Here is a 15,204-nt window from a genome sequence, read left to right as displayed (position 1 = left end):
ATGTTAATAAAAAATTTGATTTTCTGATATTTTGAAGATATTTAGTCATACTTCGACCTGAGGGGGTTATTTTAGTCGCTAATCCCCTCCATTGTCAGCTGCGGTCCATCAATTTTCAAAAACAAACAGGTATATTCCCGTTTCTATTATTAATACAAATTCGGAAAAAAATATCATAAATTTTTCAATCAATATATCCGAGCATGACAAACGTGGGACTTAGTTTAATATAGGTACATATACAGGGTACGCATGTTTAGTACCTTAAACTTTTATCTATTTCAGCTTGTTTGCTAGCATTTACCAGTAGAATGCATTTTGTATGGGTATCGGCATCACTACCAAAATTATATGCAACCAATTCCATAATACCCTTAACCATGGAAGAAGGTTCATGGATTGCTTCTATTGAGGTGCTTGCTGAATTACCCGGCGCAATCTTAGGAGCCTTTTGCGCAGATTATTTTGGTCGACGTTCCACTTTATTAATGAGTGGAGTGCCATATTTGATTGGATGGATTTTAATTGCTGTAGCAAGAAATGTATCAACGTTGATGCTAATCAAGTTTTTAGTAGGTGTAGCTGACGGATCTGTGTTTACAGTTTTACCAATGTTTGTAGGAGAAATCGCCGAGGACGATATTCGTGGTAAATTAGGGAATTCTATGACAGTTATTATGAATTTAGGCGCACTATTTTTATATAGTGTTGCCCCATGGTTAACAATTCGAGCGATGGCATTGATTGCAATGTTTATTCCTGTAGTTTTTCTCATCACTTTCTGGTGGGTACCAGAAACGCCATATTATTTACTCATGGTAAAAAAACATGACGAGGCCAAGAAATCTTTACAACGGTATCGTGGCTTGATGAATGTGGATACTGAATTTGAGGATATGTCAAATATCGTTGAATGCCAAATGTCTCAAACATCTAATTGGTCCGATTTGATAAAAAACAGAGCTTATTTCAAAGGTATGGTTGTTATGATTGGTTTAAATACTATAAGGATGATGAGTGGTATATTTGCCATACTAGTTTTCGCTGAACTTATATTCTCTAAAGCAGATGGTTTTTTTAGTGGTTCTATTTCTGCGATAATGTTTGGTGTCGCTCAATTTTCAAGTAATTTTTTGGCAATGTTACTCATTGACAGAGTTGGACGTCGTCCTCTGCTGATTATTTCGTTGATTGGATGTTCCATTGCTTTAATTGGACAAGCTGTGTACTTTTATATTCAAGTCCATAGTATTATGGATTTAGAAGCTTATGGGTGGGTTCCAGTGACAGTGCTAATTATTTACATTACTATGTATGGAGTTGGATTGGGTGCAATATCTCTCACGATGCAAGGTGAAATGTTTCCAACAAATATTAAAGCGAAAGCGATGTGTATTATTGATGTATTTTATGGACTGGTAGGATTTTTAGTTGTACAATTTTATCAACCAACAGCCGAATTTTTTGGCAGTCATATACCATTTATTATATTTGCTATATCATGTATTTTCGGTATATTTTTCACAATATTTATTGTACCCGAAACGAAAGGTAAATCGTTGGAAGATATACAAAATTTATTGAAAAATTCAAAAAGAGTGAAGAATTCAAACGAAAATCAAGGCTCTAAAGTACAAAATCCACAGCTCCCAGCTCGCACATTACAAATAAATTCACGACTGACCAAAATTCAAACAGAATTTGTTTAAATAAAATTAGAAATTACTGATGGGCAAAATTAGTCTCGGTCTTGCAGTATTGGTCTTGTTAATTTTTCAAAATCAAAACCCGGACCAATATAGTTATCACTTCAACAAAACCAATACCAAGACCAACCAACCAATGAATCAAGACCACGAACAAGACGCAACTCTGCAAGACCCAGGTGTAACTCTGCAAGTCTTATTTCGCTAGACCAAGACTCAAAATAAGACTTTTACCAAACTTATTGTTGAAGAATTAAATTGTAGCATTAAATTTTACAGTAAATTAATTATAATTTTTTTTCTGACTTTCTAATGTTCTTATAAATCTAACTATTTTGTACACAAAAATAAGCAATTTAATCCTATATAAGACCTTTATAAATAAATTCTTACAATTCAATGCATTAAAATAATTTCTCAATTTTTTTTTTTTATTTTCAATAATAATTCTTCAAAAAATTTAATTACAATGACACAAAATAATTAATAACATACGTATATAAATTCTAATACATTTAAAAATTCGGACTTAATCGAAACTTAAAAGTTCAAAACATGGCTGATGCAAGATCAAAAACAAAATTCGATTGACCAAGACCAAGACCGAGATTATTTTTACAAGATGAAAACCCAGACCAAGACCCATCTCTGCAAGACCAAGACATATTTTTGCAAGACCAAGACCAAGACTAAAATTAATAATGCAAATACCAAGATAGAATAGTCAAAATCAGGCCCAAGACCAAGATAACTATGGTCTTGGTCTTGTTCTTGGTCTCGCTCATCACTATTAGAAATAAGAAATAACAAGTTAAATCAAGCAATTGACTGAGTTAATAGTTGAAATACCTGTATAGAAAGTGTTGAGTATCAATACTTGCATTTTTTTTAATAAATTATTATTTTAAATTTTCATATCGTTTTTTATACGTTTAGTTTCTAAAAATTTAACAATATCGAATTTTTTAATTTTTGAGAAAATTTTCAAAGAATAAAAAGTATTCTTGAAGTGCGTATACGTATCTGAAGCTTAAGTGCGACCCTGTATCTTTACCCGTTCTCTAGTTACATGCAATGGAAGTTTTGAAATTGATAAATTTTTCTCTCGGAAACGGCGGGAGTGAGGGGGATAGTAACAGTATGAGAATTGGTAGCAATTTTTATGTTCTATTAATGGTATTTTTTTCGAATTTATATCAATAATAGAAACGGGCCTATACCAGTTTGTTTTTGAAAATTGATGGACCGCCGCTGACAATGGAGGAGGGCGGAGGGTTTAGCGGCCAAAATGAATCCCCTCAGGTCGAAGTTGAACTAAATATCTACAAAATATCAATTGTTTGATTAACTTGCCTGGCAGTTATTACAGAATTAATATTTGGGGCATATATTTTATCATATTATTAATTCATTTTCGAATCTTTATTCAAATTTTGTTATATTATTTTAATTATTATTGTACTTTAAATAAATTTTATTCACTAAATAAAAAATATACAAGTTTAATTAAATAAAATTGTTATAATTAAATCAACCATAAAAGTAAATTTCATTAAATAATGCCAACGTTTTTCTGGGTCCAAATGACCCTAAAGTTGGTACGTATACCAAGAAAATTATTTCAGTAACAGTATCAGTTTCAGTTTTCAGAACGGAGTCGTTTAGTAAAAAGGCTAGCCTATTAATTGAACAGCTAATTAAGCTAGTTGGTTGCGACTATACACGCCTCTGTATTTAAAAATATTATAACATAACGAATAATTTTAATATATAAGATAAATAAATATTTAATTTTTAAATTTTTCATTCAAGTTATTATCCAAAATGTTAATTCTACTTACAAATATTGTAAATTTACCACAAAAAAGCTGTAGAATAATTGAATTTGATAGTTTCTATGAAATTCAACAATTAAAACAAAAAAATTAGTAGGTATTCTTTATTTCTATTTCCAGGGTCCAAACGTCCCTAAAGCTGGTATTTGAAAAAAAGATGGTACATTCACATAATAATAACATTCATACTTATAATATAAATCTTGTCGGAAACGGCTCCAACGATTTTCATGAAAATGTTGTTTTACCCGCGTTTTCATGAAAAACTGAAACCAACTGAATAATGTGGCTCTTACTGCCATCTATTGGCGAGTAGTAATATTATTATTTAATTGGGAGCTAACTTCTTACCGATACTGAAACACTAAAGCTAGGTTTCGGTAGATGGCGTTGTTAAGTAACACACGTTTAATATGCAGGGGTTTTATTGGAGAAAAATTGATCTAGCTAAGTTTCAATTTAAGAAAACGTCGTTTTCTCTCTTAAACTTTAATCTCGGAAAAGGGCTCCAAAGATTTTCATGAAAATTAGTTTGAAGGGGGTTTCGGGTGCGAAAAATCGATATATTTAAAATAAATAACGAGCAAAGCTCGGTCATATAGGTACTCATCTATGTTTTCACACTTAAATTTCAAAAATGGTATTTACGAAAGAACAAAATATTTTCATGTTGGCTTCATATTTGCCCAATTGCCGCAAATATGAGGAAAACGAATGGAAGTAATCAGTACAATCATGTACGCCCTAGAGTTTATAGCAAAATATCCAGACCATAATGGATTGTGAGTTATTGTCGAAACATGTTTATATAATGTTTTGAAGAAACTAGAACTGTGGACAAAGCTTGAAGCGGTCGAAAGAGCTCATGGAGAATATTCTCGAAAATATTAGAGATAAGATGGTAGTAAGCCCAAAAAATGAGTTTTGTCTCAGAAAACTGGAATATCAAAGTCTACATGATACAAAACTGTCAGAAGAAAACTGTTAATGAAAACGTACAAAATGACAATGTATACATCAAATATATCAATAAATTTTACCGGCTGATCAACCAAAGAGATATTTTGTGAATGGTTTCAACAAACGTTTACGAATAACGATCTTTCTGATTATACTTCTTTTACAAACGAAGCTTGGTTTCATCTATCAGGGTAAATGAATTCCCAAAACTACAAAAGTGGGAATTTGGCAGATGACGGATTATAGGTACTACGTAGGTACAACCATAGATAATAAATATTTATATTATACTATAGATAGGCATCTCTATCATCACCAAGGAAACTTGCAGATTTAGTTCTCACTCGATTCACGAGATAGCGCTTCAATCAGTTGACCGCCTTTTTTAAAATACTCAATGCCAAATTCTAAATACAATTTAAATTTTTATGATTATTTACATTTTTTTTTGTTTTACTGTTTTAGAATATGTTTTGGTATCACATTTTTTTTTGAAATGCTATCAAATATCCTTTTTAAAACAAAAAAATAATTAAACATTTTAAAGGAAAAAAACGCTTTTAAATTATAAAATAAATTTATTAAACAATTTATACTTTTATACAACATACAGCTTAAATTAAAACTAAAAAATGTTTGCATCCTAATATGTCCTAATTTAAAATAAACGCTAATAAAATCTACACTATTCAAACTTTTAAAGAAATAAACTTGTGTTTAATGGCAATTAATACAGTAAACATAACAAATTAAAAAATTCATTAATGATTAAATTCACTCACCAGGTCGTTTTGATGCAGCTTTGTTTCAATTTATGTTTACCGTCTCTGCATGTATAAATTGTGAACCTAAAATAAATAAACATTACCTTATAATCAAATCGTGACTACATTCGTGGGTTATCTGTAAGACCTACTTACAATAATAAATTAAGCACATTTATTACATCAGGATTTTAACTTACTACGTAAGTGCAGGCTGGGAAAAGCATTAGCCTTTAAGTAGTTCGAAATTTTCCTCTTGAAACTTGGAATTTCATTTCGTCGGCGAAATGTAAATCGCAGACACCATAGTTTTCTCTTTTAGAATATTCGATGTCCGTTCGACCAATCGCTATCGTCCCTTTTTTAAATCGCTGTAAAATTAAGTTTTTCAAGAAGATTTCTTCCCAAGTTAATAATTTTTTTACTTACCTCAGAATTCTTAGGAATCATATGTAAACTAATCTCGTTTTGCATTTTCCCACAAGCTTTCACACAACAATGAAAAACCATCTTTTAATTTTAATATTTATAATAAATATTTTATAATAACTGACACTATTTCAGAATAATTTTTGTATTAAAGTCTGTCAAGTATGCCCAGGTAACTACGATCAAATGGTTTCTATGGTTATATTTTTATGTTTGTAGAAATTAAGAAAGTTTATGTGATACATAAAACGTTTTTGTAATATTCATTGCCTATAATATTTAAGTTTAAAGTTTTAAGCATGAAGCATATAGGCAGGAGAACGATCGCTATAGAAAATATTGTCCCCGAAATATGGATAAAATAAGTGAGGCGCTGCGATCAATACGTAGTATAAATAAAAGCGGGCTGTTGTGCGCTAATTTCAAATGATATATCAATTTGTACATTATGCTAACAACAACAGCTAACTTCACAGATACTACCTCTTGATGACAGCGCGGTTGGTGGCTTAAAAATGAACTATAAATTCTACTAATTTTTTAGGGACGGGTACGCTAATGCTTTAGTACATAGCGATCTTTCTCCTGTTCTATAACCTTCATGGTTTTAAGTAATAAGTTTTTGGAGCTCACATGGTAAAAACTGTTCAACTTTCCCATCTATATTATAATTTATTGTCTATGCTATGGGTACAACAAATTTTCTTTTCACAAACTTCGCGATGATGAGCTCAAATGCACTAGCACATAAAACCATGGAAAATTTGCATTATATAGAGTGTTTTGATACAAGAGTATAATAAGCTCTGGTAGGTATCCTCCAAGGCTTCCATATTTAACACCTCTGGATTTTTCGGTATTTGGGTATCTGAAAAATTAAATATTCCACACCATTGAAGAATTACAAAGTAAAATATTGAAAGATCAAGTAATGAACGAGAGAATGTTGAAAAACATTTTCAATAATACGCACAAATGGTCAACTTTTGCCAGGAAGTTCAAAGAGCACATCTTATATACAAAAATGAATCGCTGAATGTGTTGCTAAGCGCAAATCTCGAGAGCAGCTGAACCGATTTCCCTAATTCTTTTTTTATAATATTCCTTGAAGTACGAGGATGGTTCTTACGGAGAGAAAAATTTAAAAAATTGACTGAAAAAGTGTAAAAACAACAGTTTTCTATATTACCATACAGATTAGACAGAATACCATTACAGAATAATTAAAAGTCAATCTGAACTTTAATATTAATGTTATTATGGTATATACCATAAAGTTTAAGTGTTAGAAGAGGGGTTCCGGGAAAGCAAAACAATTGAGTGACGTTAGTATCGAATAAATATTAATGTCTATATTTAAAAGTTGGCATGAAATCCCGAACTACTTTTATTGCTCCAAATGTAGTCATTTGAAAGCAGTCGTATGTATTGTTGAATTTCTTTAAAAAGTGTATGGAATCTGTTTCTATTCCTAAAACCAATGAGTACAATGGCTTTGGAGGTGAAAGCAATGGTATCAAATTCACCTTTCCATTTAAGCGCAACATAATCCATAGGCTTCATTTTTTTAAATCAAGGCCTTACAACAATGGCCAACTAAGTTCATAGGTCCAATAGCAACATAGTTGCAGGCACTGTAATCAATTGACATATCGTAACAGAAATAGCTGACCCGGTGTCCCAAATACCAAAATAAATGTAAAAAAAAAAGAATCGACTGTCAGTCGGTACGAAGTTCGCCGGGTCAGCTAGTTTTTAATATTTATTATGGTAGATTACATACTTTGCCGAAAAAATTTATTTTAATTTACTTATTTACTATTACACAATTTAGTCCCCCCGTTCCTATGTTTAAATATAATTTGATACCTCCTACATCTAACTGTCACTATATTGGTCAACTAGTTTAAAAAAAGGCTAGTATTATTTTGTTTTTTTCTTAAAAATAAAGACAACAAAACATTATTTTTTGTATTCGCTAACCAATTAAATCAATTATTGTTTTATGATAGCCACAACCTCCGCATCAGGGCTCAGATCGAAATTTGGTAAAGAGCTTTTTTGTTCGTCTTTATGAGCTTATTCTGTAGGCTGACGATCGGCAGTTAATAACAGAACGCTCTGTATATACAGTCTATATGCAGTATAGTGTGTAGACAGGCAGTAGTGTGTACAATAGATGCTGTATTTAGTAGATATCTTGATAATGTTATGTCCAATACTTTTGTAACATACTTCAGTTACCATCGACCAATTGTCGCAGTAATACCGTCCTCAGAGGCAACATCGAATATAACTATTACCGAAGTCACTGATTAAACGAATTAAGTAGTCACGATTTGAAATAAATTCGTAAATTTTTGTATTTAATGAAAATAAATGTTTATTCAATAAATAGTCATCGTTATCTGCAAAAAACTCGTTATATTTTATTTTATCATTATGACATATTTACAAAATAATGTCGATGTTTCACATTTGTCAGGCGTCCAGTGACGGCTTACATTTTTTTATATCCACAGTCTTTAGTATTATGAATATTTTACTTACATATTTTACAATATTTTCGCGAATTTTTTGAATGAATATTATTTAAGTGTGTATTTTTGAGTTGGTTACGCATTCAAAGGAATACATCCTCTTCGCTAGCTATTCAATCTCAATCATTGACTTTTATGGCGTTAAATGTTTAATATTTCAGGTTTACAATTGTGTGTAAACCCTCTCAACACCTCAATTAAAGCTAATTTTCCAGCCAACATAGAATTAGAACTTTTTTTTTAAACGTTTGAAAAGGGAATATTCATGACTTTTTTTGCTTTTATAAACGCTTATTCATGTAACAAACAGCGGAGGTTATAATTTTTGTTTCTTGAGCCATGTCAATGAGTTCTGTTTGCAGTGAAAATTCGTCAAAACTGTAAAGAAGCTCTTTTTCCCAGATCTGTCTTAGTAGAAATCTTCTTCTTTAGTAGGAATCGTCGTGGGTGTTTGCCGGCAAATTTTAGACATAGAAACTCTAAAAAATGCGCTGTCTACAACTCATTCCAGTTTAGGCAGGAGTTTTGTTCGTTATGCAGAGAGCTTAAGCATTAAACGCAGGGTAAATTTAAATTTTAATAGCATTGTCTATTTCCCGACAGACAATGGTAGAAAAACATTATTGATATGTAATTCCTAACTCGAATAAATTAGAAAGTAAAAATAAATGGTAATTTTCAATTAAAAATCCGTCATAAGTGATGGAAAATATCCTGTATGTTATTTAAAAATTCTCAAAGCAAAATTTAATTTTATAAAGACTCTAGTATCTGAGTTCTGATACTAAAATTTTTTTTAAAATTTGTCTTTTATGTTTAAGAAAAATAAAAAAATTTGAATTCAAAAAAAATGTGTCAGGGTATTTGCGAAGGGTTGTTATTAGAAAATTAGATTATTTCAATGTCGAATGGCGTTGAATATAAAAATCGCATCCATCTTTAGCATGAATCATTAGCATTTTCAGAGGGGATTCACCACATACCGTTAAAAGGATTCACTTAATTTTTAATTTGGTTAGAGTAGCTCACCCGTATCGGCAGGCTATGCACATTTAATATTCGTTTTGTCGAAATAAAGCAAATTTCATCGGTTTTATGTGAGATACATAGTTTTTTTTACCGGATTGTGTAAAATTCGATTTATTTGTACTAGCCCGGACTTTCTTGAAACCGGCGGATATTATAGTCTAAGATCCGAATTAGGGTCGACCTTCACCCATCTGCTTACCGAATGAATGTTATTTTTTATGAAGTATAAAATGTTAACAAATATCCCTGTAATGGGTTGCCTAAAGAAATGCGGTCAAGACTACTTTTAGTGAAAATATCAAGCGTAAAATCTTTTGAAATTTTTCTCTTACTTGCATATCTAACGAATTTTGATCATAAAACAATAGTAAAAGCCATAAGAAATATGCAGCGAGTGAATTGTCAATCTTTTCATTCTCTATTATCCCATATATACAAGTTGAAAATAGTAATTACGTGCATCTGTTAATTCATTGACTCGCATATCTAAATAAAGATAATTTTGTTACAAATACGGTGGCATATGATTGGTCACAAAATATTGGTCAAAAATAATGTTTACAAGCTTTCCAAGTTTTGATATTTATATTAAAAATAGTCTTGACCATATTTTTTTAGGCAACCCGTTACAGGAATATTTGTTAATATTTTACATTTCGTAAAAAATAACTTTCATTCGATAAACAGATGAGTGAAGGTCGACCCTAATTCGGATCTTGTACTATTAATACACTCGAGCTAAGTGACATATTACTAACATTTTTCAATCATTGTCCGCAGGGAAAATCATACCCTTTTTAACCAAAAATTTTTCTTTTACCCTTCCCCATTTACCCTTCATAGCTTCCTGCCTATCGAACAAAAGTTGCTGGATTGAATTGTAGGCAGCCATATTTTAGTGTTTATCTAGTGTACGCCGAAAAAGACACTCACGACCATTCCTCCTAACACAACTTCGTTACTATCTGTTTCGAAATGTGAGGATAAGCTCAAAAATAACAAAAAGAAAATCAAACGTAGACAATAGAATATTTATTCATAGATTAAATTATCATTACAGTTAATTAATATTTTATTAGATTACAATTATTTATTTTGTATTCACAATTAAATTTATTTTGAATAATTTTATTGGAAATATACCTACAAATAAAAAGGCCATCATAATATCATTATTTTTAATCAAAAAACTAAATAAATATCCAATAAAATTTTATTTAATTGTTAACACAAGTATTTTATGTCTCGCCCATAATTATTTCAGTATTTCACTTGCATTTGCATTGTTACGATATTCTTTGTCACGATTTACGATACCCAGAAAATTGTGAAAAGTTCATGGAAGCACATAATAAGTAAGTTAAGCTGAAAGAATTCGGTGATATTTTTTACTAACCCAAATAGGCGAGACGCAACAACATTTATACCCATTTTTATTCTTGGCACAAATAATTATTAACACCATTGCCTAGTGGAGAAACAAGCCCATTTATCTACACATCAATAAAAAATTTTAAATATCGCGCGTTAAATTATTACAATAAATTACCAATTATAGGCCATGAGATGCTCATAGAAAATTCTTTTGGCATTGTTTTAGCTATTACCGTTGGCAAATTTGATGTAAATTAAATTTTGAAGAGTTGAGCTGATATTTTTTCGCTAAAATTAAAGTAATAAATTTTATAAATTTACGTCTACCATTCTAGTATTATGAACTGATCATAGAAGAGCATACCTTTATTAACGAAGGTGATTAGCATTTACTTTGATATCGAGTAAACTGTAGTTACCTCCGTTAGTCAAGAAATAACCTTGTAGGTTTGAATGTATAGGCGTAAGGTTGCGAAATAATTTAAGTTACATACGCTAGTCTGAAATTTCAGATAATTTAACATTTTATTTGGTTGTTTCATTTTTAACAATCCTATTTGTTCAAGTAAATTAAAAATAAATCTTTCTAATTTGGAGGATAAGAAGCTGCAATGAAATATCACACCATCCTTAAAATCGACTAGAACCGATTCTGTATAGAATGGAGTATGTATCTAAAAATAGATCGGGCTAAAATGGTTAATCATTATATAGGTAACAACCGCAAATATTGTTTTAAAAATGTAGGATCTAGAGCAAAAAACGTTACAAAAATTTCTTCATAAAAATGCAAACAACTTTTAATTGAAACATTTTTTAGAATTATAATCAATGAACCCGATTGAAATCGAATAAGAAAATTAATAGTCCCCTGAGGAAGGTTCCTATGAGCATCCCATGGTCTATCCCATAAAGATATCGTTTTTAGTGAAGCATGTGAATTTGGAGGTATAGAATAAGAATTCGAATTCTTAATCGTTTTTAAGTATAAAAATACGTTTTAATGGCTCATCTTAATTAAAAAAGCAAATTTTTTTAATGCAATAATTCTGTAAATATTTCCTACAAACAATAAGCACCGTTTGATTCCTTCAATTCAAAAATATTTAAATTTTTCTTATGGATATGCTTAGTTGACCCTGTGTGTAAAAATTTGTTTATGAACCATTAACTTGTATTATTAGTAAGTAGAATAAAAAAATAAGGGGACATACATAGAAGAATAGTTTGGGCTAAATATTATTTCCATAATAAGTAAGAATTTGAACACATTGAATAGGCTAAAAGGGCGGACAGAGGATATTTAAATGAAATAAAATAATTATTATTGTTGGCGATTTTCTGTGATCACAGTACTGCACATGAGCTTTTTTCACGAAATGGATTCACTTTTTGACTGGAAAATCCAACTAGAAGACAATCTTCTTGTTCATGCTCTGTGATGTATTTGATTATATCTTCAACTGCTTGTGATACTAAAATTAAAACATAATTTATATTAAGTATTTATATTTAATAAACAATTTTGGTAGGTGTTTTTAGTTAAAAATGTCATTATTGAAATCGACATGTTTTGGAATGAACTTTTACATCTTGCATTTTAAGATGTTATATTTAACATACAAATCATATTTTTAGCATGATTAAGCATTGAAAATTACTATTTCATGCATTTCTTAATAATTTTATAAAGTTTAAACATTTCGTTAAAGTTCCTGAAAGTTGCAAATATTTTAGTCTTGCTTAAATCCTTTACAAAAATGGCAGCACATTTTTTCTTTTCATAAGATAAGAAATGTTTATAATAACAATAGATAAACTGAGCCACGCGTAGTATTTAACAGTTCTTGCGAAAAGTTTCGTTGATCTTTTCTTCATAGGATGTGGAAAATTTTTAATTTGCGGCAAGCTCAAAATTGATGAATATTCATTTTGGACAATATTCTAATAAGAATAACTAAATAAAAAATTTAAAAACTGTTTTATGCAATGCAAGAACGAGATCGCAATTAAAATTTTCCAGGTTTGGTTATGAGCTACCAACACGACCCTAGGCCGACTCGATCTAAAAAAAACCAAGTATTTTTTTATACATATATATCCCCAAAAGAAATATTTTTCTAAAATATCAAATCCAGAAATAACTTTTTTTTAGTTTCTTTCCTTAGAAAAATTGCTTTTGATCCTATTCATAAAATTTTTGCTTCAATTTTAATTTTAGACCAAAAATTGTATGTAAAAATTAATCGGAGTGTCTATTACCACTCGCCAAGGATATCCGTGTCTATAATTGCAGACACGAATATCCGTTGATATACGGTTGGAGCCACGAATAGGTAATTTTGGAAGTTGGCCATGCCTTTGATGCTTTAATGGGGTCGAATTAGCACTGGTATACGGATTTTTGGCCTTTGCGTCCACCCTGTGATCCTTAAAGGCACGAATATCCGTGTCTGGGGGCAATAACAGCACTCAAAATTATTATGGCAGGAAATAAATGCTGATGAATTCATTTTGATGACTGCAAATTGAAAAATGATATAGATCGATATCCATCGAATTCCATCGATATAAAATTGGTCTTGAATTTTTTTTTTAATTTCCCTTAAATTATTATTTAAAATCAGAACTTTTATTTTCTAACTAAAGAAATTATAATGAGCAAGGGAGTGTAAATATTCACAAAATCCTACTCGATCGCAGCACTAGTCTATAATTATAATAAGATATCATCCCACCTTCCCCACTTATGATTTCCAAAATGCCCCTTTCAAATCAAACCTATCTGATAATTTTAAGGTCAAAAATTCATTTCAAAGCATGTAGATTCAAAAAACAAACAAAAATGTAAAGAATACTTCGAAAAATAGTCGAAAACCAAAACAAATGGTTATAGAAAGGCCATCATAAATGTGTGAATTTTTTAAACTTTTCTAAATTATTAAAAATAATGCAAACACTGCTATTCAATACTGTCTACACAGGGTATTTCGACAATTATCTCAGGCAATTGTTTATTTTCACTTGCTTTTTATTAAAATTCGTAAATTTTTTAGAATTAAAATTCAAGTCTTATTTAAGAAGATTTACAAGAATCTCACTTTTTAATAATATATACTTAAAAACAAATTTTTGAAAATATAATTATAAATTTAATTTTAAAAAAATTTAGGAAGTATACAAATAAAACAAAATGTGGAGAATTACATTAGACAAATTACCAACTTGTTGCTTTTAAAGAGGTTTTGACATAAAGTATAGGGGGATATTAATTACCTGGAATACGTTTTATTCCAGCTTCACGCCGAAGTTGGTCGGTGATGGCCCTTTGCTGTTGCAAACTGGAAACCATCATGTCCATAATAGCTGTGTCTGACAGGCCTATGTTGAAACTTTCTCTTTAACACTAGCACGGAAATACTTAAAATCGGATGAGAACAATCACTTTCAATTGTAATGATATATTTAATTAAAATTTATTTACGTAGTTTTTTATTCAATGGCGAGGTTGAACATTACTCAGAACTTTATGCAACAGTGTAATTAAAATGTTTTTTTCTATAATATGTATTCATACGCAAATATTAAATACACACTTTTATTTCGGAAATACACTTTAATGAGTAACACTCAAAATAAATGAAATAATTTTGTATGTACTAAATAAAATTTTATATAAAATGAATTCAATGTTAATTTAATTTGTGAAAATTATCAATTATGTGACATATGAGAAGTTCTATTACGAACTACTTTCAACCGCGAATGTTTTCAGTTTTTAAAAATGACCTCACAGACTTCATATGAGAATACTCCCACTTGAAACTTTTTATCATGATCAAAAGAAATCTAAGAGGTCTGTCTATTCGTTTCGAGGACTAAATATACACCTTTTCATTTCATTGAAAGATTCCATTTCATGGTGACACTTGAGGCTAGTCTTTAGCGTCAAATTTGATCACATGGTATAATTTTGGTCCGAGTGTCATCTAGATAAAAAGAGATGCCATTTTATAGAATATTTTTTTAAAATAGACGAGAAAATATTAAAATATTTCTCTGGAAATTGCGAAAATTAAAGAAAAAATACAAAGCAATAAATTATTAAGTAACAATCTAGATTATAACTAACAATCTGTGTAATAATCTCGAATCTGTAGATCATTTTTCAGAAAATCGATTTATAGAAAACACATTACTATGATACACTCCATGGAGGTATTACAGAAACAGATAGGTAAAAATAAATAAACCAGAAAATCGGGAGAAAGTGAAATTAATCTATAATTATACCACCGAATTATAATTCTGTTCGATTTTTTGATGTTTTTTGTACTCAGTTTTTTCATAATTAAATATTTAAATAAATATTCTTCAAGTAATTGAAAATAAAAGTTGCTTAGAATTGCCATATTTTCCTGGATATGAAATAAATAATCAAAAAATATCTTGTATTACTCAACTCGGGAGAATTTATGATGATATCGGGAGCCGGGAGAGAACACACGATTTCAGGAGTCTATCGCTAAAATCTAGGGAGATGAAAACCGTACATAGAAAGCAGACG

The 15,204-nt window shown here is 30.1% G+C and overlaps 2 protein-coding genes across 2 annotated transcripts; one reads left to right on the top strand and one right to left on the bottom strand.

Moving 5' to 3' along the window:
- Positions 1 to 380: 380 nt before the first annotated feature.
- Positions 381 to 1,709, top strand: LOC123301284 (facilitated trehalose transporter Tret1-like). Its single transcript, XM_044884019.1, has one exon. It carries the CDS (start codon positions 381 to 383, stop codon positions 1,707 to 1,709), a length of 1,329 nt encoding a protein of 442 aa, XP_044739954.1.
- Positions 1,710 to 11,944: 10,235 nt separating this feature from the next.
- On the bottom strand, positions 11,945 to 14,195 carry LOC123301009 (guanine nucleotide-binding protein subunit gamma-1). The gene is made up of 2 exons (XM_044883721.1): positions 13,914 to 14,195; positions 11,945 to 12,112 (listed from the first exon to the last, which is right to left on the bottom strand). The coding sequence occupies exons 1-2, from the start codon at positions 13,996 to 13,998 to the stop codon at positions 11,985 to 11,987; spliced, it is 213 nt and encodes a 70-aa protein (XP_044739656.1). The 5' UTR covers positions 13,999 to 14,195; the 3' UTR covers positions 11,945 to 11,984.
- Between the last annotated feature and the right edge of the window lie 1,009 nt (positions 14,196 to 15,204).

This window comes from Chrysoperla carnea, chromosome 5 (genome assembly GCF_905475395.1).
Source record: "Chrysoperla carnea chromosome 5, inChrCarn1.1, whole genome shotgun sequence".
NCBI lineage: Eukaryota > Metazoa > Arthropoda > Insecta > Neuroptera > Chrysopidae > Chrysoperla > Chrysoperla carnea.
This window is presented reverse-complemented; position numbering and strand designations above follow the sequence as displayed.

Excerpts from the sequence above, each read along its gene's own strand:
- LOC123301009 (XM_044883721.1), bottom strand. The coding sequence starts at position 13,998 with ATGGACATGATGGTTTCCAGTTTGCAACAGCAAAGGGCCATCACCGAC. Across the intron at positions 12,113-13,913 it reads TGGAATAAAACGTATTCCAG|TATCACAAGCAGTTGAAGAT; the intron begins GTAATTAATATC and ends TTTTAATTTTAG.
- LOC123301284 (XM_044884019.1), top strand. The coding sequence starts at position 381 with ATGGAAGAAGGTTCATGGATTGCTTCTATTGAGGTGCTTGCTGAATTA.